At 44.5% G+C, this 24,267-nt stretch overlaps 2 protein-coding genes and 1 long non-coding RNA gene across 12 annotated transcripts in view; 2 read left to right on the top strand and 1 right to left on the bottom strand.

The window, feature by feature from the left end:
* Positions 1-1,163: 1,163 nt before the first annotated feature.
* On the top strand, positions 1,164-3,277 carry SIVA1 (SIVA1 apoptosis inducing factor). 2 transcript variants are annotated; one of them, XM_040559566.1, is made up of 4 exons: positions 1,164-1,335; positions 1,460-1,660; positions 2,427-2,586; positions 3,045-3,277. In XM_040559566.1, the coding sequence occupies exons 1-4, from the start codon at positions 1,218-1,220 to the stop codon at positions 3,100-3,102; spliced, it is 537 nt and encodes a 178-aa protein (XP_040415500.1). In that variant the 5' UTR covers positions 1,164-1,217; the 3' UTR covers positions 3,103-3,277. The 2 variants fall into 2 exon arrangements, with proteins under 2 accessions (XP_040415500.1, XP_040415501.1); XM_040559567.1 differs by having other exon boundaries at positions 1,168-1,335; positions 2,430-2,586.
* Positions 3,278-7,078: 3,801 nt separating this feature from the next.
* LOC121070377 lies at positions 7,079-18,752 on the top strand. The gene is made up of 3 exons (XR_005820038.1): positions 7,079-8,287; positions 9,433-9,559; positions 11,226-18,752. It is a non-coding gene; the product is annotated as an uncharacterized LOC121070377 (long non-coding RNA).
* A 244-nt stretch (positions 18,753-18,996) lies between these two features.
* AKT1 (AKT serine/threonine kinase 1) overlaps positions 18,997-24,267 on the bottom strand; it is a 72,358-nt gene continuing 67,087 nt past the window's right edge. For all 9 annotated transcript variants that reach the window (XM_040557441.1, XM_040557444.1, XM_040557442.1 and 6 more), the window contains 2 exons: positions 21,016-21,118; positions 18,997-20,307 (listed from right to left, as the gene is read on the bottom strand). In XM_040557441.1, the coding sequence (XP_040413375.1) occupies positions 20,228-20,307; positions 21,016-21,118 (183 nt within the window). In that variant the 3' untranslated portion in view covers positions 18,997-20,227. The remainder of the gene's footprint in view (positions 20,308-21,015; positions 21,119-24,267) is intronic.

Here is a 24,267-nt window from a genome sequence, read left to right as displayed (position 1 = left end):
GAGAGCTTCAGGGACGCCAGGGCATATATTTAAGGATTATTTACAAAGAAAATTCCTGAGAGATAAAGAAAAGACCGGGAGTTTTCCACAAGCAGAGGAAAATTTTCTGTAGAATATGTTTAAGCGTACATTTACGAGTACATGCAGAAAAAGCCAAAGTATAAATCTTTGCAGCTGTGTGCGGCAGGAGCCAGACCTTGCAGTGTGGAAGGTGTTTTCGTGAATTACAATTTTGTGCATTACAGCTGTAGCTTCTACTACAGACCAGCAGCTACTGGAACGAAGCGTGCTTTTGTTCGTCAATGCAGAACCCCTCCTTTACTGACTGCTACTTGACGTTGGACGTGGCGCTTAAGTTACAAAGTCATAGGTACGTTGCTGCAGCCAGCTTACCAGTCAATAGGAAATTAATTACAATATTTCTTCATCACACTGTGAAAGTAGCAAGTCCCAGAAAACTCAGCGATTTTAGTGAAACTGAGCAACAGCCTCTGGGACACGACTGAGTCCGGCCTGGTGGCCCTACATGTTTAACCTGGGGAGCTGAGAGTCTCTGACCAGCCCGAGCCTCTCAGACCTCATTTCAAAACTGCGAATTCTTGTGTTTGTGCACGTTTTTGGTAGTTCTACAGCATTTGGACTGATATAACTGTAGTAAGCACCTTGAGGAGGAACTACTTGAAGCTGTAAACAACTGTGACACACACGACATTTACATAAGAATCTGAGTCCAAAACAGCCAGCGAGGAAGGAGAGTTTATCGAGAAATCCACACCCCAAAGCCTTGCTGGCGTTGCGGTGCTTTCCACAACAAAAATTTGGGAGTGTGTGGGAGGCGTCTCCAGGCGCGCTGACGGAGCCTGCGGGCGGCGCAGCACCCCGGCACCTCCCGCTCCCCCTGACCGGGTACGGAAGGGTCCCGAAACCCGAGGGTTTGGCTGCCAGGAGGGCTCGGCAGAACCGACCGGCTCCCACCGCGGCGCACCCCCCGCCCCCAGAGCCCGGCGGCGGCGGCAGCCCCCCCTTACGGCGAGCGCGTCCCGCCCGCTCCCCTCAGTCCCGCCCGCTCCCCTCAGGCGCAGGTCCCGCCCCCTCCCGTCAATCTTCCTCTCCTCGCGCCGCCATTGGTCGGGAGCGGCGGCGGCGGGGCGGTTGGCGGGCGGGAGCCGCCGTTACGGGCCGGGCCGGCGGGGAAGAGGGGGGGGGGCCCGGCCGCCATGCCGAAGCGCTCCTGCCCCTTCGGGGAGGGGGCGCCGCTGCAGCTGAAGACCCGCGTGGGGCTGCGGGAGCTGAGCCGCGGGGTGCGGGCCGAGGAGCTCCGCAGGGAGATCTTCGGTGAGACGGGGGGGGGGGGTAGGGGCGTGGCGGGGGGGACGCACCACACCGTCCCGTTCCCTCAGAGCCCCCCCGGGGGGCTGAGGGGGGCCGCCGGTAACGCTCCTCTCGTGTCCCGCGGCAGAGCGCACCCGGCGGCTGCTCTTCAGGGGCGCCCAGGCGTGCGCTGAGGGCGCCTGGACCCCGCTCCCCCGGCCCGCTGCCGGCCGCTCAACGCAGCCCGACGGACTGGGCCCGGCCGCCGGCCCCGGGCGGCGCTGGAGCGGGCAGCTGCGCATCGGGCACGACGGGAGGCTGCTGAGGAGCGCGGCCGGCACGGAGATGGGTGAGTGGGGATGGCTGGGGGTTGGGGGGTGGGTTTGGGGCCACGGAGCGTGTCCAGAGAAGGGCTACGAGGCTGGTGAGGGGCCTGGAGCACAAGTCCTGTGAGGAGCAGCTGAGGGAGTTGGGGTTGTTTAGTCTGGAGAAGAGGAGGCTCAGGGCAGACCTCATTGCTCTCTACAACTGCCTGAAAGGAAGGTGTGGGGAGCTGGGGGTTGGCCTCTTCTCACAGGTAGCTACTGATAGGACTAGAGGGAATGGCCTCAAGTTGCGCCTGGGGAGGTTCAGGTTGGAAATTTGGAGGCATTTCTCCTCAAAAAGAGCAGTCAGGCACTGGAATGGGATGACAGGGAGGTGGTGGAGTCACCGTCCCTGGGGGTGTTCAAGGAGAGGTTGGATGTGGTGCTTAGGGACATGGTTTAGTGGGGGACATTGGTGGTAGGGGGGTGGTTGGAGCAGAGGATCTTGGAGGGCTTTTCCAACCTTAATGATTCTACGAGGTGTCCCTGCCCATGACAGGGGCGTTAGAATTAGGTGATCTTTGGAAATGGTTTCAGGTGTGGTCTGCTTGATACTGTCTTAATGATCTCTCTGTTAAGAAGAGGGGAGGGAAAAGCCAATAAAGCCATGGGGCAAGCAGTTGTGTTTTTCAAAGCACTACCTGTAGCTGTAATATCCAGCAGAGACACCACGTTCTTGCAGTTCTTAGAGTTTTCAGATTCTTGCTCCATTTTGCTATAAAGTACTTACTTAATTACATCTTTTCCAAGCAGTTCCACTGGTGGGAGTTTCCAAAGCCTGCTCGTCGTGTGTAAGAACTGCCGATGTCAAGGAAGCGTGTTCGCAGTGTGACCGGTTCGTATGCCAGAGCTGCAGCAGGCTCTGCAGCTGCTGTAACACAGTTACCTGCTCTTTGTGCTCTGTAATTGAGTAAGTGCCTTTTCAACTTCTCAAACTTGTAACTCTGAACATCGGTTGTAGCTTATGAAGTCCCAACAGTTACCTAGCTCATACATCCAATTGACTTAAACTCTTTGGATATTGAATTAGGAGCAGTAAAACTGTCTGAAGCATGGGAAATAAAATGCCTGCGTGAAGTCGTCTAATCAGTCTTAGTGCAAGTTTAGTATTTAAATGTTCTAGGAGGCAAATATTCCTCTTGCTTTCTCACTAGCAATGCTAGTCGGTGATGAATAAATATGCTCCTAAGGAGTAACTTAAGTTTTGGACACTGTTATTAACAGTTCTGTGATGTAAAGAAAGTGTGTCGGAGTCCCATGGTTACAGTTGCTAATGGAATAGGATGACATTCTTTGTTCCAAAAGCAGTAGACACTGACCTTGTTTTTCTGGTTTTCTTTTTTTTTTTTTTTTTTTCCCTCCTCCTAGTTATGGCGATGTTGGTGAGCAAGTCCTCTGCAATGGTTGTTCAATATTTCAAGTCTAAAACCTGATGAAATAGCCCTCAGGGCTAAGACATCCATAAAATTCATGAAGTCTCTTCCTTATGGCTGATCAATTAATCCTTTTAGCATGTGAATTAATTATGGAATTTCTATGTTTTATATCTTTATATTGTACTTTTTAATATTGTAGCTAAATAAACTTTTATATTTTGAGGATTTCTAGATTATTTTGAGTCAACTTCTGCTTTGTCCCCATTTGTGATATGTCTGTCTGGAAGGGATTACTTTGTGGTCTTAACAGGTATTCCTTGTGTTAGAGAGAATTCCAAATACCTATTCAGTGTTTCTGCTTGTTGCTCATGTGAGGACACCCCTTTTATGGATCAGAATAGAAATAATTTTCTCCTCTTACGTTTCCAGGTGAGTGTAAACTGCTTCTGGACGCACGACCTTTTGTTTATGAGCTAATTTGGACAATCAGTCATACCTGAAGGCTTCTCCTGATAGAGAGTATGCCAGTTTCTGGTTAAATTTTCATAAACTGTCATAAGCATCTTATTATTGGCAACTTGAATAGTTTTAATTATTTCTATGCCCTCCCCCCCCACACTCCCCTATCCCCCCAGTAATTTTCTTTTACTGTTTTGCTACATAAAAAAACCACCTGACCTTTCATCTTGTGAACCAACCTTAACATATGTAAGGCAACACTACAAACCCAAACGGTCTTTATCTTAGTAAAATGATGACTTCAGTGGATACAGAAAAAAATTTCCCAGATCTGGGAGAGAAAAAGATCCTAATGACACTCTGAGCTAAAGCTCCATTTTCCCTTATTACTTGCCCTGAATTTCCAAAACAAGGCCTACCACTTATGCTTCCCAGTCTTCTCAACTGTGATTAGTCTGTTTTGCAAGAAGTAACTTTCTTACCTCTTTCTATCCACTATAGCTACTTCTGTTTGAAGAAACTGAACGGCCCTTGCAATGCTAGCTCAGTTGAGAGATGTATTTGTCTCATGAGGAGCTGTTGAAAAAGAGTCATAAAATCGTGGAATGGCTTGGGTTGGAAGGGACCTTGAAACCCCCCCAGTTCCAACCCCCCGCCATGGGCAGGGACCCCTCCCACCAGCCCAGGCTGCCCAAGGCCCCATCCAGCCTGGCCTTGAACGCTTCCAGGGATGGGGCACCCACAGCTCCTCTGGGCAGCCTGTGCCAGCGCCTCAGCATGAAGAATTTCTTCCTTACGCCTGATGTAAATCTACCCTCTTTTAGCGTAAAGCCGTTACCCCTTGCCCTGTTACTACCTGCACTTATAAAAAGCCTCTCTCCAGCTTTCTCATAAGCCTCCTTAAAGCGCTGAACGGCTGCAGTAACGTCCCCCGGGAGACTCCGTGCTGCAGGCCTTCAGTCTCTGAGCGCGCCCCGCAGCTCCCCAGGCGGACGGGCGAGCACACCCAGGCGGGACGTTAGCTGTCACTGGGCAGCAGCACCTCGAGGTGCACCTTGCGGGGCTTTGGGTCTGTCAGCCGCCACGCGGCGTGGGCTGGCCTTCTTTCCAGACACGGGGCAACACCTTCTGTAACCGCAGTGACACTTTAACGTTGCTTGCGCCCTCTAGGGTGCCCGGGGGGGATTGGTGTGCGGCCGCAGCCCGGCTGGTGCCCCCAGCGTTTCCGTGTTCCGCATGCTTCGTAGCCAGCTGGAATGGGAGAGTTTACTCGTTCTTACTGCAGCCTGGAGTTCGAACAACTGTAAAATGCGCCTTGTTTCCACCTCCAAAGCAAACAGACAAGCTGCAGCACGGGCAGTTTAAGTCGGTTGGGTGAGCTAGTAGCGAAAGGATTTGTCAGCGTGCAGGAATCCCACGGCGTTATCTATTCTTTCAAAGCTGTCACAGATTAGGAATGGCGGCGGCACTCTGGTGCAGTCCCTGGTTGTCAGGATCACAGGGCAGATAACAACGTTGTTCCTATGGTAATCATGGGACACAAAGCTGAGTTTTGTGGATGGGAGGAATCTGTAGCTACTATGTTTAAATGCTACTTTGGGGAAAGAATTTTAAAACTCGGCTTTGCTTCATTTGAAGCCCTAAGCAGTGAACTAAAATGTTTTTCACTCCAGCATATTTTTCAAACTGAAACCTTTAAGTGTGTTTCTGTGTTGTTTTTTTTTTTTCGTTCTCTGGAGAGTGAGAGACTGAAAGTACTGTTTTGCTTCCAGGCTCCTGGAGAGAAGAGACTTGTTGTTTACAAATGATTTGTGTTTCAGAGAAGTTGATACGTTTTTTGGCTCATTTAGTTACTACTGTATTTCATATAAAGCTGTCTTCTCTAAACCGATGACATGGCTTAAACTTGCGTTGTCCTCTACCCTGGCCCCTTGGAAGGTGCTTGCTCATCAGACTGAGGAGCTGGGAGAAGAAAAAAGCAGGAGGAGTAGAGGCAGGAAGAGACTGGTGAGAGACTGGGAGGAGCAGGGATGCTCTTGCATTGGGGTTGTGCATCGTGCCTGTAAGAAAAGTTTTTTAGTGGTTACCAATTAATGCGCTTGTCTGGATTCAGAAGGTGTGAAAAACTGCTTCTCATGGGCTTGTATTTCCCAAAGCTTCGTTACTGAGGAAAGCTCCAGCTCTTGTTTTGCAGTTCTTAGATGAACAGTCGGAGGTAGGACTGGGGACTGGTTTTAAATCTTTGTATTGCCTTGAAGGAAAACAAAAAAAGAAAAACTACGAGAGGGAGGGAGGCCCAAGCTTTTTTCCTTTGTCTTGTTAACATCTATTTGCAAGGCCTTGTCTGCTGCCACTGGTCGTAGAGCTGTGTGTTGTGTACTCAGTGGACTACATGGTAGAGCCAAAGAAATCTGCTTTATTAATTGGGCAGGAAGATGTTCTTTTATCCTGTGCTGTTTTGTTCTCCCCCTCCTATTCAGTGCAAAGTTCTGAAAGTTTGCGTGACATTCAGAGGAAAGGGGATTAGTTGAGGAGCTAGCATATGGATGGGTGAAAATACCCTACAGAAAGTTTCTTGTGGTAATGGATACAGAACTTCTGTTAAGGCCTGTTTATCACTACTGGTGAAGTAAGTCTCAGAGAGCCCAATTTGATGTCTAAAAGGGAGTGAACTCATCTGATCAGGATTGGCCTACGCTTTGTTTCTGTGCTATGTTTGCTATGTTTCCCATCAAGCTGAGATCCCAAGCTGTCATAGAAATGTGTGAGGTTGTCCTGGAGGAGGGGGAGAAACCTCAAACCATCCAGCAGAAGCAGTCTACCAGTGGGAAGAACAAAACCCATACAGGTCGTATAGGCAAACTTTGGGTATCACTGCTTCGTAGATGTGAAATGTGTGGGTAGGTGGGAGACTTCCAAGAGAGCATCTTTCTTTCCTCCTTCAGGCTTTTGCATGAGGACCTATAAGGCGAAGAGTGACTGTGTGTACCCTGATATTTCATTTCCTGACGCTGTTTCTTCTACTCTTTATAGTTTTTCTATGCTGGTTCTTCCAGGAGAAGGCAGGAAAGCTTTGAATATTGTTTTGTTCATATTGAAATAAATTGGTTAACCAATTGGTTTGATCTGATCAGCCTCAGGACGAGCGAACGGCCGGCTTTTCTCACCTTTTCAGAAGTTTCGCGCTATATCCACAAGGTGGCATCACTTTGCTGGTTTTGAGTAGATTTTTGCCGAAGTTCTCTTTGTAGCCCTTACGGTTTGATCCATACACAGTTATAACTGTGCTGACAGTTTTAGGTTTCTTTTGTTTTGCCTTTGAATGCGCGCCTTAGAAATCTGTAGGTCCAAAGCAGATGTTTCCAAAATAATGGTTTATCCAAAATGGTAGTAGTTAAATATAGGCTGAAATTCACAGTGAAACTCACCTTCTTGCTGTCTACAAAGACAAAAGCAAACTGTAATGTATGTGCATAAACATGAATTAACGAAACTGTTTTTTCTTTAAATTTTAAGGTGCCAGTATCATAAAACAAATTTATTATTTATGCATATGCCAGGCAATATGCAAGGTGTTTTTTTTTGTGTTTTTGTTTTTTTAAGGAAAAAAAAACAGCACCCTTGCATCACATTCCACATCTTCATTAAATTAACATCACACACAAGTTGCTTCTCAAGGACGTGAAGGTGATTGTTGTGCCAGCAGCAGGAGTGTAAAGCTGTATTTAGAAACGTACCAGAGGGTGCTGAGTGAGGAGTACAGTGTCATTACGAAGCTGCAGGCCATCGTCTTTGAAAGGCAGTGGCAACGGGGGAATGGTCCTGATGATTGCAGAAAGATGAAGGCTGCTGCGCCGTTCTTCAAAGGGAACAATTTGAGGAATTACAAGCTGGTCAGTGTGACCGAAGTCCATGGAAAGGTTACTGAGTGAATCCTCACAAAGCTGCGTCCGGCGCTATGTCCAGACACAGGAAGGTTAAGAACACAACTGGGAACAATCAACATGGATTTATCAAGGGCAAATTAGTCTGACCAAGCTTAACTGCCTTTTGTGATGAGATGAGCAGCACTGGACGAGAGGAGAGGAAGCCGTGTCATTTACCTTGATGTTAGAAAGGCTTTCAGCAGTCCCCCAAAGTGCTCTTGCGGAAAGCAGAATTGGAGAGGTGCGGTTTGGACACATGAATTAAAAGGTGGGTGGAAAGTTCACTGAACTCTCAGATGCAGAGGGGCAGGCAAGGCAAAACCCAACCAGCAGCATTCCCTGGGACCTGCTGCTGGAGCTGTTGCACATCTCCACTGCTGACCTGGGTGATGGGGCAGAGCGGACCCGCAGCGAGCCCCTGGCTGGCACCAGCCCGGGCACAGTGCGGGAGAGCTCTGCAGGGCAGGAGCCGGGTGTCCCGGTTACAGGGTGCACGGGAGCCACAGACCAGGTGGGCAGCGTGGGCGAGAGCAGAGCCAGCGTGGTTCTGGGCACGAGATCCAGAGGCGCTGCTTCGCACAGAGGCTGTCCTCGTCCTGAAGACCCCGCAGTGAGGAGGCGCTGCTGGCAGGCAGGAAGCCTGGCTACTTCCATTGCACGATAGGGCACGTCTGCGGCCTTCGGAGTCTGCCACAAGCACAAATGTTTTAGGATTGTAAGGCTGACTCTTCACATGTGGTGCTTTTGAAGACTGAAGAATTTATAGTACTGTTGAAACCCTCTGGCACTCTTTGACCTGCTCCGTTCTTCTATGCATTGATTACTGATAACCCTCAGAAATGAGGAACTGGTAAAAGGATATGTGGTCTGAGTATGTCCACTCTTGCATCCTGTTTACTCTGTTAGAACTACTCATATGATGACACTTACCCATATCCTAAAGTGTTTTGATGTGCTGTGCTGTAGAGTGCAGGACTTTGCAGAATGCAGATTCCTGAGCCTATAGAAATTGATAAATTTTCAACCAAACAGCTTACATACATAAATATGTGTTAGTTTTTGTATCTCAGTCCCAGCAAGTTTCATTTTAGGAGCTTGATTCTCCCACGCTTTCTTGCACTGAGTAATAGCTTGCTAAATGAGTAATCTAATTGTTCTGATTTCTCTTTCAATGATACCAAGATTATTTACTGCCGCAAACTAGATTGGAAAATGTTTTTAAACCCAGTAAAAAATAAGGTTAGAAACCTGGGATGGTACTTGTTTTGGAGGAACGCTGTAAGGAATTATTGCAGTATAGTAAAATATACATCTGCAAGTGTATTCAATGTGCAAACGTTCACGGTTTTCTCACTAAAATGTTAAAAGAAGAAAGCTCAAACACTTTCTTCATAATGTTGCAAATTCAGCTGAGTGGTTTAATTCGAGGTTGTTCTAGAAATCCTCACTTCTCTGAGAGAACTTGCTCGCAGTTGGCTGCAGTCACAGTGATGGTTACTACCTAAAGAGATGGCTCAAGATACCTGTGTGTTTAGATGGGTCAGATTTTCATGTGAATTCTAATTCAGCAATTGTATGGAGAAGAAATTGTATGGAGAATTGTATGGAATTGTAAAGAAGCTCTACAGAATAGTACTTAATTCATGTGAGGTCATATCGGTGCTGTTCAACAGCGTCTGTAAGCCCTGAAAATATCTTTGAGTCCTTTCTAAGTTGTTTTGGGTCTTTGCCTATCCAGTGAGTGCACCATCTTAGTGAGACTGAGAACTAGAATTTATTGTAAACCAAATTCGGGGGGATTTCCTTCTTCACTAGCACAAGTCTCCTACTCTCTGTGTTTTCATAGACTGACATATTCATGTTTATAATCATTGCTATAACCCTGCATTTCTTCATACATCATCTACCCACTTTGTCCATTTTGTGCTGATACAGCAATGACTCCTGCACTTCTGTCCACTTCAACACTAATAATTTTTCTTTCTGTTGCCGTAGTTCTGTCCCTTTTTCTGCTGAAGAGGCCAGCTGAGCTCGTGATGCTGTCCGTTCATTGCTGATGGTGTTTGTAATCTGCTGCCAAACGATGTCATTTCTGGTTCTTTCATCTTTTCCCTAGGGCCAGGTATTGTCTTCAGCTGTTTTACAGTGCAATCACAGCTGAAAATCTGAAATTTCCGTAGTATGAATTCCACGGGCAGGCTCTTCTATGAGAGTTAAATGTAAACTTTGATAACGAGTGCTTCAGAACTGAGACTACCTTTTAATGTTTTTAGCGGCGTACATCACTTGCACATGAAAACTAGTTCAAACCTCAACATTTGCTCTCTGTATTTTCTGAGAATTTCAGTTCTTGCAAGGATTTTAACTTTATACCTCCGCTCAGAATATTTTCTTAGTTTGCTTAACTCCTGCTACCATCTGTTGTTCACTAACTACTCAGAGCCAAGAGGGCTGATGGAGATCTGAGTTCTCTTAGATCAGCACTTGGCACTGGGAGTTCTGCACAACCCAACAAGCAGTTCCAACAGCTGCATGTATGAATCACTTAAATTATAGTACCCTGCAGCACTCGGTAAGAATGGTTTTTGACAAGCTGGTCAGATGCCACGCAAGTGAAAGTGCTGTGAACTGAGCTTCTTGGAAGGTGTGACATAAATGTAAGATCATTATTTTGATGCTTATTTTAGTGTAATGCGCTCTAAAGTTTCATTCTTGTTCAGAATGCTTTTGAAATACCTAGGTTGCACACAGAGATTTACCATTAACTGCAAAAAATGTCAGTAGGTTGGGAGGGTGGTTGTTGTTTGTTATAGCAAACTATTGTGACACATTCCCCGTGGTATTTCGTATTACTGAGATAGTTTGCCCCAGCAGCAGAACTGCTCTTCACATGCTCTCGTGTCAGTCTATATTTAAACCTGTCTCCAGCAGTATTTTATTTCAGTTGTTTTAGTCTGGTTTGCTTAGCTGTGGGTACATTCTTGATTATGGTGTATATTTATTGAGAGATTTGCTATCAGTTACTGTTACAGAATCATAGAATCGAAGGGGTTGGAAGGGACCTCGAAAGATCATCGGGTCCAACCCCCAATGTTCTTTTGCAAATGATACAAAGCCTCATTTCATTCAGAGTTTAGCAAGCTACAAGAGCACTTCTTGAAGTTTTATCAAGAGGATAGCGTGGATTCCGTGTTGGTTTTGTAGCAGCTAGCTGCGCGTACTAACGGAGAGCCCAAGGGACTGGCTTTTCTGCAGGTGTAAACCAGCCCCGTGTCACTGAGCAAATAGAGCTACGCAGCTGAGGATCTGGTCCTGCATGTAATTTGTTATGCTCTACTGTTGTCATTGTTTGTTTAAGACCCTTCACAGAAGAATTTACAGAGTCCATATGTTTGTATTTCACTGAGCTGCCTAAAAGGGGGGGGGGGGGGGGGACGACCTCACGACACAACAGATAGACAATCAAGACGACATATTATCTTGATTTTATTTTGAAGCTCATCTCTAGACTGGCTGGAGCCAAGCAGGGTAACTGGGACAGTATCATTCAGGAACAGGGTGTTGAATCTTCCCTTCCCCCCGGGCAATTTCCCCAGAGCTGCCTGGCAGGACTCCCCCATAGTTCCTCTTAGGAAATGACACCGGTGGGTACCCAGGGGACAATGAGGGATGGGTGCCAAAGACAGGAAGCATCAGTCATTCTCATAAGTAGGGTGGGAAAGGACATGATTAAGTCTTGTGTTTTGAGAGTTTAACCTCTTTTTTTTTTTTTTTTTTTTTGGAGTCAGACTGCAGGCCTTTCACACCACTAGAAGAGCAGATTAAATTGGTCTTCGGATGCGCAGGCTGCAGACTGAGACAGTGAATTTGAACATGGTGAAGAAGGTTGGTGATAGTTTCCCAGATTTTAGAGAGTTCTTGAGCGTTTATGAGAATTTTAAGGAGTTAAAGAGAATATGGAACAGGTTGGAGGGCCTGATCTAGTGGGTGGCACCCCTGTCCGTGGCAGGGGTTGGAACTGGGTGATCTTGAATGTCCCTTCCAACCCAAACCATTCTGATTCTATGATGCTAAGTAAATGTCTTCCGTCTGAGACTTTAAGTCAGTGTCTTATCAGGGATTTAACTGCAGTTTTATAGAGCACCCTGGATATGTTAAACTCTGTACTTCTTACTACAATGAAAAGATAAGCTAGATAAAGGGCCAAGAAATGGTCTCGTTCGCTTTTCCCAGATTTGTTATGTTTACCAGCTGGAAGATTACACAATTTAGGGGGATATCCTGGAACAGAAATGGATGCCAGGCAGTAAGGGATGACAGAGTTCTTTTAAAGCAACTCTATCCTAATTGTACTAAAGAAAAAGGAGCGAATGACAAAAGGTGCTAGGCAGTTATCACCTCTTCCTGCCCTAGTCATTACTAGTTGTGCTTATACAACAGAATTAACAGTTAATACTGAAAATATCAGGAGGAATAGGAAATCACTTTAAAACTCAAGGGGAGATGTGCTCTTTGCTTTGGTTGGGCCAGTATTGCATGCCAAAATTAATCAGTCATGTTTCTACAGGAAACCCTGAGGATGTAGGTGTATAGAGCGTAATGTACGTTTGGGACAGGTGACAAAGTTCAGCTTACCTAATGTAAAATAAGATTTCTTGCTTGAGTACAGGTAGGGCTGAATACCTACAGCCAAGTACTCTGCTGACTTCAGTATTGTGTGTCTTCTAGGAAAGTCACTAGGCCCAGAGAGGCAGCAGACGTAGTCCTGACCCCACTGGAAACTACAGCTAGGGCGTTCTTCCAGTCCATATGCCGTACCAGGTAGTGTTAATGGGAGAAGGAAGTCGTGCACTACAGGCAATAACTACCCTAACTCCTTTGGTCATTAAATCCACACTTGTCTGAGAGATGAAGGAAAGAGGCTGTTGCAGCTCCTTGACACCGTTTAAAATGGAGCATAGCTGTGTATTGGGTTTCCGAAGTCTCTGCAGTGACCTGAGGAGCAGCATCAGGATACCACCCAAGAAACAAACAATTATTTAAAGTAAGAGGTATTATGTCAGTTCTTAACACACCCGCTAGAAGGGACTGCAGAAGGAGGTCTGAAACAGACTAAGGCAGCACAGCAAAGAATGAATGAAGGCAGGGGAAAAGTGGGGAAAAAAAATCTTGTCTGCTGCAGAGAGACGGGAAGGAGGACAGTGTCATAAGGAAAACATCAAAAGGCAAAATGAAGAGAACTGGGATTCAAACAAAACTGACTTAAAAAGTAGGTAAACGGGGAGAGGGTACAGAACAGCGGGGCCTGGTCTTTGTAGGTAAGGCACAGCAATCTGCATCCAGGCTCAGTGCGGCGGGGAAGTGAAAGCCCACCTCCATGTGCCAGCTTTTTTCTGCTCCCAAGAGAGGAGATCTGCTCTCCCGAAGACAGACAGATGGCATTGCCATTGCCTGTGCTCCTGTGGGGGATTTTTCCAGATGGGGAGTTGGAAGCTCCTTTGTGCTGTTACAGCCTTCCTCTCTAGCAGCTCTCGACTGCTCAGGGCCTCCACCAGTCTGTGTACCCATATCATATGCTACTTGCACATGCACACACATGCGTCTTGGTCCTGTGCGAATTTCAGCTGAACCTGTTGGAGATTGCTAACAAAAACTGAGTTACCAGCGCTGATCTTAAAGGAGAGATGAGGAGAGTGTTTTGCGCAGAGGAACCGCAGGCAGCGCCGCCTCGCACAGGAGCTTCATCAGGTACTCTCTGTCCTTTCTCACCTCTGACAGATACGGAAGATGGCACAGAAATGACAAGTTATCTGGAAAACCACTGGGTGATGCAGGAAGCATCACCTTCATCACAACCCAATGAGCTGTTCACTGAATAAAGCAGGACAAATTGAAGGAAGGCCATTTTAAATAATAAACAGCCACCTTTGATCTCTGCTTCCTTAACAGCTGAGCAAATGAGCACAGAAAGTAAAACTTTGGAAAGGTAACGTAATTTCGGGTTTTACAATCAAGTAAAGGGAGATACTAAGTCTGTTCCCTTTATCTTGGTTACACATTAAATTTATGACAACCTCACCAGTGTAAATAAGTACATTCTGTTTTGCTTTCTCATATTTTCCTTCCTCTGCAACTTTGCAGCCTACAGTTGCATCAAGTGACCTTGCTCCTTCCCCTCTGCTTTCATTCAGTTTCGTTTTATGCTCGTTACTGGATTGTCACCAGGTGTTCCTGTCTTCCTGGTTAGTTTCATTTCCCCAGTAATACCAGAATAAGGAAAAACTGTAGCAGCTGAAAAATATATGCAAAGCCTGCTATATGCCGCAACTGTCTTAAAAATAGTATTACTCCATTTTCATTAATAAAATTCACAAAAGGGCATGTGTTCTGATCTCTCGCTACGTCCATACATTCTTTAAAATCATCTCATCGATTTATCAAACACAGTAGAAAAGTTCATCTATCATTTGGAAAAGCAGCCAGGCCAGGCCTGAGTGTGGGAAAAGGTGTTGCAGCTGTCCTTCAACATCAGATTTGCACTTCACTGAATTTAAATAAATAAATAAATAAATAAATAATGAAAAATAAACAGGCTAAGGAGCAGCACAGGCCTTGCCCTCAGACAGTCTTGGGCTCCTGAGGCACTGCTGAAATGCGGAGAGCTGCTGGAGTCAGTTATGTCAGGCACCGTAAATCAAGCTGCCGTTTTCAACAGCAGTCAGAAAACTGGAAGCTTTTGCAAATCTGTGGGGTGCAGCTGCAAAGCTCCGGGTGCAAGGCACCTTCAGGGAGCTGGCAGCCGTAGCCTGCACTAGAACTCGTGAGTGACCTGCATCAGATAGGTGAAAAGAGCATTAAAGGGATGGAGCTATTTGGGGCACGGCACTGCGGAAAGAAACAGCTGCAAGCACCACATCCAAGCAGAGATGAAAGTAACCGGTGGTGATGCTGCTCATGCAGCCTTTCAGCAACAGCCAGAGGGTCCCTGCTAGATTGCAGCTCCTCGTGCAAAGCAGACATCCTCCTTCACGTCAAAGTGCAAACGTCACTTGGGGTTTTCTCTCCTAGGCACTCACGGCATTATGCCAGGAAGAACTGTCGAGCATCCCACCTGCCTGCAGCCAGCTTAAGCAACGCAAGGGCAAGTGTTGGTGCTCCTGCTTTAAAGGGATGCTCTGACAAGCTCCAGCTCGGTGAGTAACAACGTGCTAGATACAGCGTGCTTCTCATACCCGTGGGACAAGTACCCGCAAGAAAAATCTCCAACCATAACGCAATAAAACGTGCATGAGTTTAACAAAGATACATACTTTGCTTAAATCAGTAAATACAGTGAACTTGGGATGACCAGGACCAGTAACAAGATAAAACGATAAAAATGGGCGATTTGTACTACTGGAAGCATCTAAAGGAAGGAGGGTGCTCAGTCACAGAGACTTTTATGAAAGTAGCATACAGGTCTTGTCAGTCTCAAAGTACAAATACATACCAGAGAAAAATGCACGAAGAACCTCCTTCACTAAAGTGTGTGCTCTCAAATTCAGAGAAAATTAAATTTCTTAAGTTGTGTTTCTCATCTGTTTCTGTGATGAATTTTCACTCTTGTTCTCAAAATAGTTTTAGTACCTGCTGCAGGGTGAACACGTAATTTAAAAAACATGCAGAATTGTAAAGACCCTCAGACTTGTGAAAATACCTCATCGGCAGTCTGTGTGGTCAAAGACCCAAGGAAGATGCAAAATACAAGCAGGTACAGCAATATGATAGAAGACAGGAAGAAACAGCGTGAAAAAATCTTAAAAATTGAATCACTGGGCTTACATTTAACCCAGGAGGACGTTCACAAAGTCCATCTCTAGGGAAAGAGGTAGTGAGCAGCAGCACAAACAACCACGTGAAGCAATGCTTCAGTGAAGGAAAAACAACACGGCTACAAGCACTCTGAAAAACCACAGAGTAGTTTTTTCCCACACAAAGTCCTTCATCTGGTCCTCAACAGAGGACCCACCACGCTCTCAACACCAGGAGGGCGACCAGCAGTAAACGACTAAACAAACAAATAAAAAGGAGGAGGGAAAAAAAAAAAAAAGCACGCAGGGACTACTGTAATAAAATGGCTTTGTTTAAAATGATTTCAGACACAGAGCAACCAGTCATCACCTGATTAGAATGCAACATATGTTCCATTAGACAGAACTACGAAACGTCTGTACACTCAGCTGCATTTGGGATAATAAGCTCTCATTTGCTATAGGCACTGTATGTTCTTTTCGTTTTACTTCTAGTGGCAATTAACCTCCCTGTTATTAAGAAAATTGAGCTCGAAGTGGAAGACAAACACACTCATTTGCAGCACTGAAGAAACAAGATCCTTTTACATAGGCTCGTTTCTTCAAATGCGTTTTTTACCTCCCAAACTCTTTCAGACAAAGTGAAGCAAATCCAACCTTCCTCCTAAGTTTCCGACTCCCAGACTCCACAGGCAGAAGCCCCGTGCAACACTCACAGGTGCTTTATGTTTGTGAGCTTCTCTTCTGCAACCCCATCTCCTTGGGGTTTGTGTTCCCACCATAGATTGGGAACTCTAATATTGGACCACCATCCCAAGTCCCGCTCCTGGAGATAAAACCTGACTTAGCATATGCTCACTGAAAACACAAGGTTATTTTATCTGACAAGGATTTTTTTCAAGGAGTACTAGGAGAATTAATACAGCACTCTTGCACTGATCATTTAAGTGCATATAAGCAATCCAAACTACATACCAGAAACTTCAACCCCTATTTCAAATAATCAAGGAAAAATTTCACCTCAAATCGCAAAAAAACATCAAAGTTTGGAAAACTGGGAGCAAATTCAAACAGCAGAGTATTTCAGGCCTGCATGAGAGCAGTGCAGCAGCTGGGGAGCACGCAGAGCTTACCTTCTGGAATGATGATGATGCAGAAAGAAAAATGAAGAAAGAGCAGTTTGCTTTGCTTTGGAGGTGAGAGGTCACAGTTTGTGCAGAACTGTGGATGCCATAAACCACAGCGGTCATCTCGCAGTTTAAAGAGAAAACAGTCTGCCAAGCCTAACGGGATTGTAGTGGATGTTTCAGTTTCTCAGGAGAACACAAAGCGGAATGCGCAGAATCACACAGGTCCGGCCAAAGCCTCTTAGCCCCACACAGCACAAGCAGCAGTGTCTGTGCTGACCAGTGCTCAGCTGGCCTTGTCTCCTGACTGCCCTCGGTGGCACACAGAGAACCACGGTACTTACCTGCAGTTGCAAAGGTTTTGTTGTTTTCTTTTTCCCATTTTTCTCCCAGCCTGAGTTTGCAACCAAGTTCCTGGGCTGCACTGCACACGTATGACCAACGTGCTGCAGGCAGACGTTTTAGCATTTGTCTTGTAGCACTCAGGAGGCACCATCTTCACCTCAAAATGGGATTCAACTACCCTAAGCTCTCTCTGCAGACCGGGCTCAAGGACTAGATGCAAGACAAAAAATAAATAGGGAAAAGGCAGGAGATGGCACAGGTCAGTTTGCCCAGCCAGGATACCTGACTTGTCATCACAACAAGGAGAGTTTTAAGCATGAGTTCAAGGAAGGGAACAGTTCAGCAGATGTTTGGGGGTCATTCCTCCCAAGTACAAGTAAAAAACTGAAGGCAAAACCGGCTGCACACGAATAGGGGTTAGAAGACACTGATATCAGCATTTCAGCAGTAGTGGAGAAAAACTGACAGGGAACACGGGAGCAGGTTGTGAAAAGGAGGACCAGTAGCCTGGTCCAGTGGAGGAGTCACACTCAGTATAGGAACACACACTGGAGAAGAAATGGAAGCATCAGATCAATGGGCTCACAAAATGATCCTTGCTGCAATGTGTACCACCAGAACATGGTAACATTTGTCAGCACCAAAGGGAAGAACAAGGAGGTTTGAGCAGCATAGATGAAGAGTTTTGTTTTAAATAAAACAGCTAAACGAACATACGACATTTAAGCAGTTTCTGCATATACAGTACGAAAGCAACCTGAGGTGAATGAGATGGTTCATAGACTTCTGTGACAGGGAAAGACAACAGCATGCTAACAGCTACTTCTCGTCTTCTCTCCTAAATCAAAACTTTAAGAACATACTTTATGTTTGCAGTAGGCAGCTGTAACAGATAAATATTCCATCGCAGATGACAGGCTTTGAATATTCACAGGTGAAATGAGATATAATATCCAGAAGACTCTGCTGCATTCAGGTGTGGCCCTCAGTTCACTGTTGCTAACACTATTAAGATTACTGGATTTTTTTAGCCTTTCAACCACCCCCATCCCCCCCAACTTCCATCTTATATGGAGCAAAAAATCCAATAGCAACAACTGACAGAAAAACACTAAGACATAATCGGCCTCACCAGAACAACCTGATCCACATCTGTTCCTGCACTTGGGAAACCAGATTTTCCTTGGGGCAGATTATGGTAACCTTTGCTCATTTGCGTTGCCTATATTTGGATGCACAAAGTGTGTTAGTGCAGAACTTGTCGGGGCTTGTAGACTTGCAGAAGGGTTCTTTGGACTTCGTCCCTGGGCTGGCTGCAAACTCAGATGAAGATTTAGCAGCAAAGGCAGAAGAGTTAGATCAGACTTGCGGAATGGGATAGGCAGTCCATCACCAATTTAAGGTATCCTCTACAGAGAAACAGATTGCTCCTTTCACCTTCCATCTTTGCCTAAAATTTACAGTAAATTCTACTGGGAATTATGGGCTATTCCCTGAACCCAAAAACATTTTGGATGTTTAATGGCTTACTACAGTTGCAACTTCTGTGCTTAGTTTGAAATACACTAGAGTTGTTCTTGGATCTTGCCTTTTCCTCTGCATTGTTGTTTGAAAAAGGAGATTCCAGCCTTGTATAACTAGCTCCTAGAAGCGATTAATACTAGTCCCTAGAAAGGAAACGTAGTATTATATATTATACACTGGCCAGAGTGACTGGAATAGAAATACCTTTGAAGATCAGGGCTCCAGTAACACAATCTCACTGGCATCAGGAGGACAGCAAAATGAGGCTTGTCCTCATTCACCTCAAGACTACGTACTTCTGGAACAGGGTATATTTCTCTTAAACATTTTCCAAAATTATCTTTGCATAATGATCAGCACAGAGACGAAACAAATCTCTCAAAGTTGTGCACACTTCACGGGCTAGTAACTGGAGTGAATGTTGCATCTACAACTTCGGAAGGTTCCTACCAAAATAAATAAGAACCTAACTTGTTAAAGCAATTTTTATTTAAGTATTTGGAGGGAAACTTTCATACCATAAGTAAAAATACTAAAGTTGAATGTTGTTAAAAAAAAAAGTCAAGATGATGGGTTCTCTGTGCAAACACAGCAGTTTCTGGTGGAAAGGGGAAGCAAGGGTTTTCATAACATACTCCCTTTCAAATAAAAAAAATTAAATGCTAGTTAACTGCAGTACATGTCATCATTTTTATACAGTCAAGAGAATGAAAAACAAAAAAAGCAATTTAAGAGAACGCAACCTACAATGGAATAAATTCATTCGCAGGAGAGACAGAATAAGACTGCTTTTATGAAAATTACAAAGAAACATGATACAACAAAAACAGGGTGTGGGGAATTTTTCCACTAATATTAAAAATGAAAAAAAATTCACTTTTTGAACACCATTATTATTCAAACACATATGAAGTTTCAACCTAGGTTTTTTTTATACATGGGAAACACTGTTAAAGTGAATCTTCAAGAGTGAGAAGGCACCATGAACTGTCAGCTGATACCTTTAATGCACACTCAAGAAAGAGGAAATGATCTGGCATGATGCAAAAAATCATTAAGTGTTTATATATATTCATATATCTTTCCATAAAAAAAAAGCGGCAACAAGTCATTACTTCAGTGCCAAAATGTACTTTTGTCTGGTTGACTCACTCATTAAGATGATTTCTCACTTAGACCTGTATGGTATTTTTATACAGTGGTGCAGGTGGGTGATTCTGTGTTGTTGCATTTCATATTAGATTGGTAAATTAAGCATTTTCTATGTTCTGAGAAGCCAATCCTATGAAGTATTCCTAAACTCTATGCAAATGGAATAATTAAATGCACTGTCTTGCATGGAATACTCATCTGTACGATGCAGCATTGGACTAGATTCCACTGGATTCAGTTTGATATGTAATGTCTTGTAGCAGATGTTATAACAAAAATAACTTTTGCTTTTTGATTTTACCTCACTGAGGCCATTAATGCTGTTCCTATAGTTGGTTTTCTGGAGTTGGATGACATTTCACTGCTGTCCAAAATGAGTTTGAACCTTAACCCTCCAGAGTTTGTTCACTTTGTTGCTTATATTATTGCACTAGCTACTAAAGTCTTATATCTTCCTATATAAATCTAATTGTTCAGAGTGCAGATTCTATATTTAGATAATGAACTGTATGAAATAAATAAAATAAGGGGGTTTTCTGGTCAGAGTTGATGATATGTTGAATACCTTAATTAATTCTAAAGTAAACAGTTTTGGTGTATATTCTTAAAAACACCATTCAGCATAAAAGCCTTGACGTAATACTTTAAGAATGGATTCATTTTCCTTCTCAAAAATGCATCAAAGAATTGTTTTAAATACAGAATCTGTGAGGCTTCCTACAAATTCATCTAAATAGTAATACAAACACAGTTTGTAATTCAGATAATATAGAAAGTTCTCTAGTGTCCATTGAAGTAAGGTCCCCAAAATGCAGTCTGTTTTGTTTCTGAACAGGAAAACATTGCAAAATATTAAGCGGTTCCACTGGCTGAATAGGAGAACTGAGGAAAATGAGGTCTTCTCTCATTATCTATACAATCCATGCTGTCATCTGAAAAATGGAAAAAAAAAAAAGCATTAGACAACATTTGGAACCTTTTTGTTGTACATAAACAAACAGCAATGCACAATAAAGCTCTCTCTGAAAATTCAGCGTTGCTTTTCTCTTCCACAACTTGAAAGGATAAAGAAACAGCAAGTCTGAAATCTCATCCCATTCAATGGGCATCACAGAAAATTCTGATTGTTGTATATGCATTCTGTTGTTTGGATGTCCATTTAAAATTGCTAGGGGTTGCATTGCTCAAATTCATATTCAGCATTTGAATCTTTGGCAATTGCTATTTCAAAGTATTGAACATGCTCAGTCAGCATGAAAAAATATTTTGATTGAATATGGACATTATCCCCTACTCAACTGACTGCTTGCATACACACCAGTGTGTGAACAGATGCACACATGCAAAACTCATGAACAGAATTTTTTTTTTTTTCCCCAACAGGAGACTATCCAGATTTTGAAGACAACAGTACAAATGATTTCAATATATTCTAAAACAGGTTTTTCATTTCCCAAGCAGGAAAGACATGTGGAAAGTTTCATATTAGTTTACCAGCTTCTAAATCAGATACATATATGGAAGACGCACGAGTTGAAGTCGATGTTTTTCTGTATGTTCTAAAGGGACTGGATAACCTTACAGCAGATTATTTTTGGTGGTCTGGAGAAGACAGCGAGAAACATTTGGGAAAACTTTACCTTGGTCAGGAGGAGTGATTGTAATCATCTGTGCTGTAAATTCTTCATCAAAGTATCTTGTGTCTGTTTCAGATGTAACTTGTGGCTTAAACGGAGGTACAAGCTATGAAAAATAGAAAAATATTGTCCGTTTAGAGGTTCTTAAAGTACTGTTTCAAACAGGTAGGATCTGAAGTAGAGTTATACGCTACAGTGGCTTTTTGTACATTTTTAAACTTAAAAAAAACCCACAACGCAGTCCAGAAAAAAACAGTATACAGTAAGGCTAGGTGGGCACATCCTGCTTACTGGTCGTTTAAGGCATTTTGCTGCTAGAATTTAATTGCAGAAAGAAAATCTGACACTCCTAATGTTGCTTCAAGTAATGAATAACATGCATATAAATGTTTAAAATTAATAGTATATGCTGTTTCCCTACCTAATTAGATGTAAATTGTAGGCTGCATCTAGTCTGATTTACAACTGAGGATGAAAATGCATAAGAATCGTGTTCAGCGATACCAAGCCGATCAGCTAGCCTCACACATCATCATAAGGGTTGTAACATTCACAAGAAAGCTCCAGCTACAGAGCTGCCGTGTCCATGCACTCAGACCACAACCGTGCAGAAGACTGGACCTGCCTGGAAGAATTTAGGACACGCCAGCAGCAACATCAAGCACTGTGCTCCGGGTCCCCAAAAAGTAGTTTCGGATCAACTCTAAACTTAGAAAAATCTGGAGTGTTTACAAAAAAAAAAAAAAAAGCATGCAGTAACATCCTCCTCTTGTTAGAGCCCTGTTTGGGTCCTATTCTTGAAACCTGCATGGGCAGAAGGGCGAGAAATCATCCCCGCGCACGCAGGCGAGCACCGGCAACAGGCGCTCCAGATGGAGCTGAGCTGCTTGGCTGGGGCCGGAGGAGGCGGCAGCCTGGGAAGCGGGGTGGCAGGGCTGGCTGCGCGCAGATGCACGGAGCTGGAACACGGACAGCTTTGGAGGGCAAAGGAGCCGGGACTCAGAGCTCGCTCACCTTCCCGCTGCACGACAGGCTGGAAGCAGAAGGCAAACACGGCTCCTCGCCCTCCCACGGAGGGCACGCAATAGCGCTCGGCGCTGGGCTGCCGCTCGCCCACCGCTGGGGTTAAACGTGGCCGTCTTTTAATAGCACACGGCCACACCAGGCAACAATTTAGGAGCGTGATTGAGGAAGTATATGGCTTCCAAGCTGAAACCGCAGGGAGAAGTTTATCTAAGCAAATGGTAAACTGCTCCGGCTGGAATTAAGCCGTGACCCTGGGACTTGTGCTCCTGCTCTGACAGAAATCAGAACGACACTGACAGAAGTCGCTACCCGCAAAACATCAGCAAACCCTGGGTGTACGGAACAGCTCCCCACCTCCAACTTCTCCTCCAACTTCGAGCTGAAGAATTGTTTGCTTGGCAAGTCAGCTCAGAAGAAAATCACTACCTTCAAGCTCCCTACCACTTTTTTTTTTTTTTTTGAGAGCACCTGACAGAGCGTTGTCCTGTCTTTCAAACAATACAATACAGCTCCTTCATTTTCAATTTAAAGCCTTTAAGAGTTGTAATCTACACATATGGTGTTATTCCCAAATACAAAGAAACATTCCACAGTTTAAAACCAATCTTTAAAAATTAAGGGACATAAAAATTCTAACTTTACTATAAACAAGCAAAATTACAGTATACATTCATACTTTTTTTTTTTTTTTAACTGCTAATTATTCTTTGTTCCCAAGTATGCCTTAAAGGAGCCTGGTAAATATTCCTGTAAAAAAAAAATAGGTCCTTTATGTCCTGAATTTAAAAAGGAAAAGGAAACAGGATATCCCAAAGCCACCAGTCACTCCGAGCCTCCCAGTCCTCCCGAAGCTCCTGAAGAGGGAACACTGCATTATGATGTTAATAACACTATTCTCAAGTCAAATCTGCATCTTATGTCTAAAAGCCCCGTTGGGGACGAGTATTATTTCTTTCAAATTTCAACTCCATTCTCTTTCTCCTCGCAGCAGCCTGTTCCTTACAGGGAACCTCGGTATGTTTTTGACGAGCTGTGTGCGTGCGGATCCGAAGCTCTCTCTGCCCTTTTAAGTTAATGGGGGGTTTGGCACCCGCCACGCTCCCAGTCGCTGTAGCTCGCTGTGCGCAGCCCAGAGTGATTTAGGACTTGGGCACTGCAGCAGACACCTGAACTGTGCACACCAGAAGGACTGGGAGCAGCGGCCCTGAGTCTCAACGCGTGTGTAACGGGCAAGCGCTGCCTCTGCCGTTTTTTCCTTTTATTTTAGGATCTGGTAAAAGCGATTTGAGACAGATTATGATGCACCCACAAGACAAAATTCTTTTCCTAGCTGTCAAATTCAGAACATGAAGCTGGAAACAGAGGGGAAGCCGCAGAAAGCTATAATGCTGGCTTTACCAAGCAAATATGGTGCTTTACTGAAAAGCTGTCAGCGCGAGAGCTCTGCAGTTCAACTGGCAGAGAGGTGCCACCTGTAGCCTCCCACTGCTGCAGACCAGCTTGACACCCGCAGGCTTATGTTGGTTTAAGAGGCAAAAAAGACAAGAAAAAACAACACGTGATTAAAGTCTCATTGTGTACGTTTCAACTGAACGTGGGCAAAGGACTGCAAATTAAATTGCACCTTTCTTTATACCGGAGACAAATCGCAACATTTTTCCAGGCTGGTCTAATGAATATTTTAAATTCCTGGGACAACCCCAGTTATTCAGAACTGCTCGTAATTCAAAGCTATGCTATGTGTCCAAAAAGCCTAATTACAAAGTAAGTGTTCTTGCTTACCCCAAGCCCATGCTCAGAAACACTTTCACCGTCATCTGGAGGTAGCAGATAACCAAGCTTAGCACATGAACACCTCTGGGCAGCTGACAAAATCCTGATTTTTTCCGTAACACTGCACTTCAGGTAAATACAGCAAGATCCTCCTCGGACCACCCAGAACTCAGGCAGCAATTACTCACAGGCTTTCTGAAATATCTTCCTTTACACAGCATGGTTATTTCTACAATAGGTAACAGTTTACATCCAATCTCAGGTGCACCTACTAACGGGACAGGAGCGAAACCAGAATGCAGCCTCCTTGTATAGGCCAAAGGCAGAAACAGTCTCACTTAGCATGCTGTTCTCTTCAAAATACTTAACATTTGCAATTTCCTAGTAGTTTCCACAACAATCTGAGTCAGTACTGCAGTGGGACATTTTATGAAGGCTTCCTCAATCACACAGATA

The sequence above is a fragment of the Cygnus olor genome, chromosome 5 (genome assembly GCF_009769625.2).
Source record: "Cygnus olor isolate bCygOlo1 chromosome 5, bCygOlo1.pri.v2, whole genome shotgun sequence".
In the NCBI taxonomy this organism is placed as follows: Eukaryota; Metazoa; Chordata; class Aves; order Anseriformes; family Anatidae; genus Cygnus; species Cygnus olor.
Note: the sequence above shows the minus strand (reverse complement) of the source record. Positions and strands in the feature narration are given on the sequence as shown.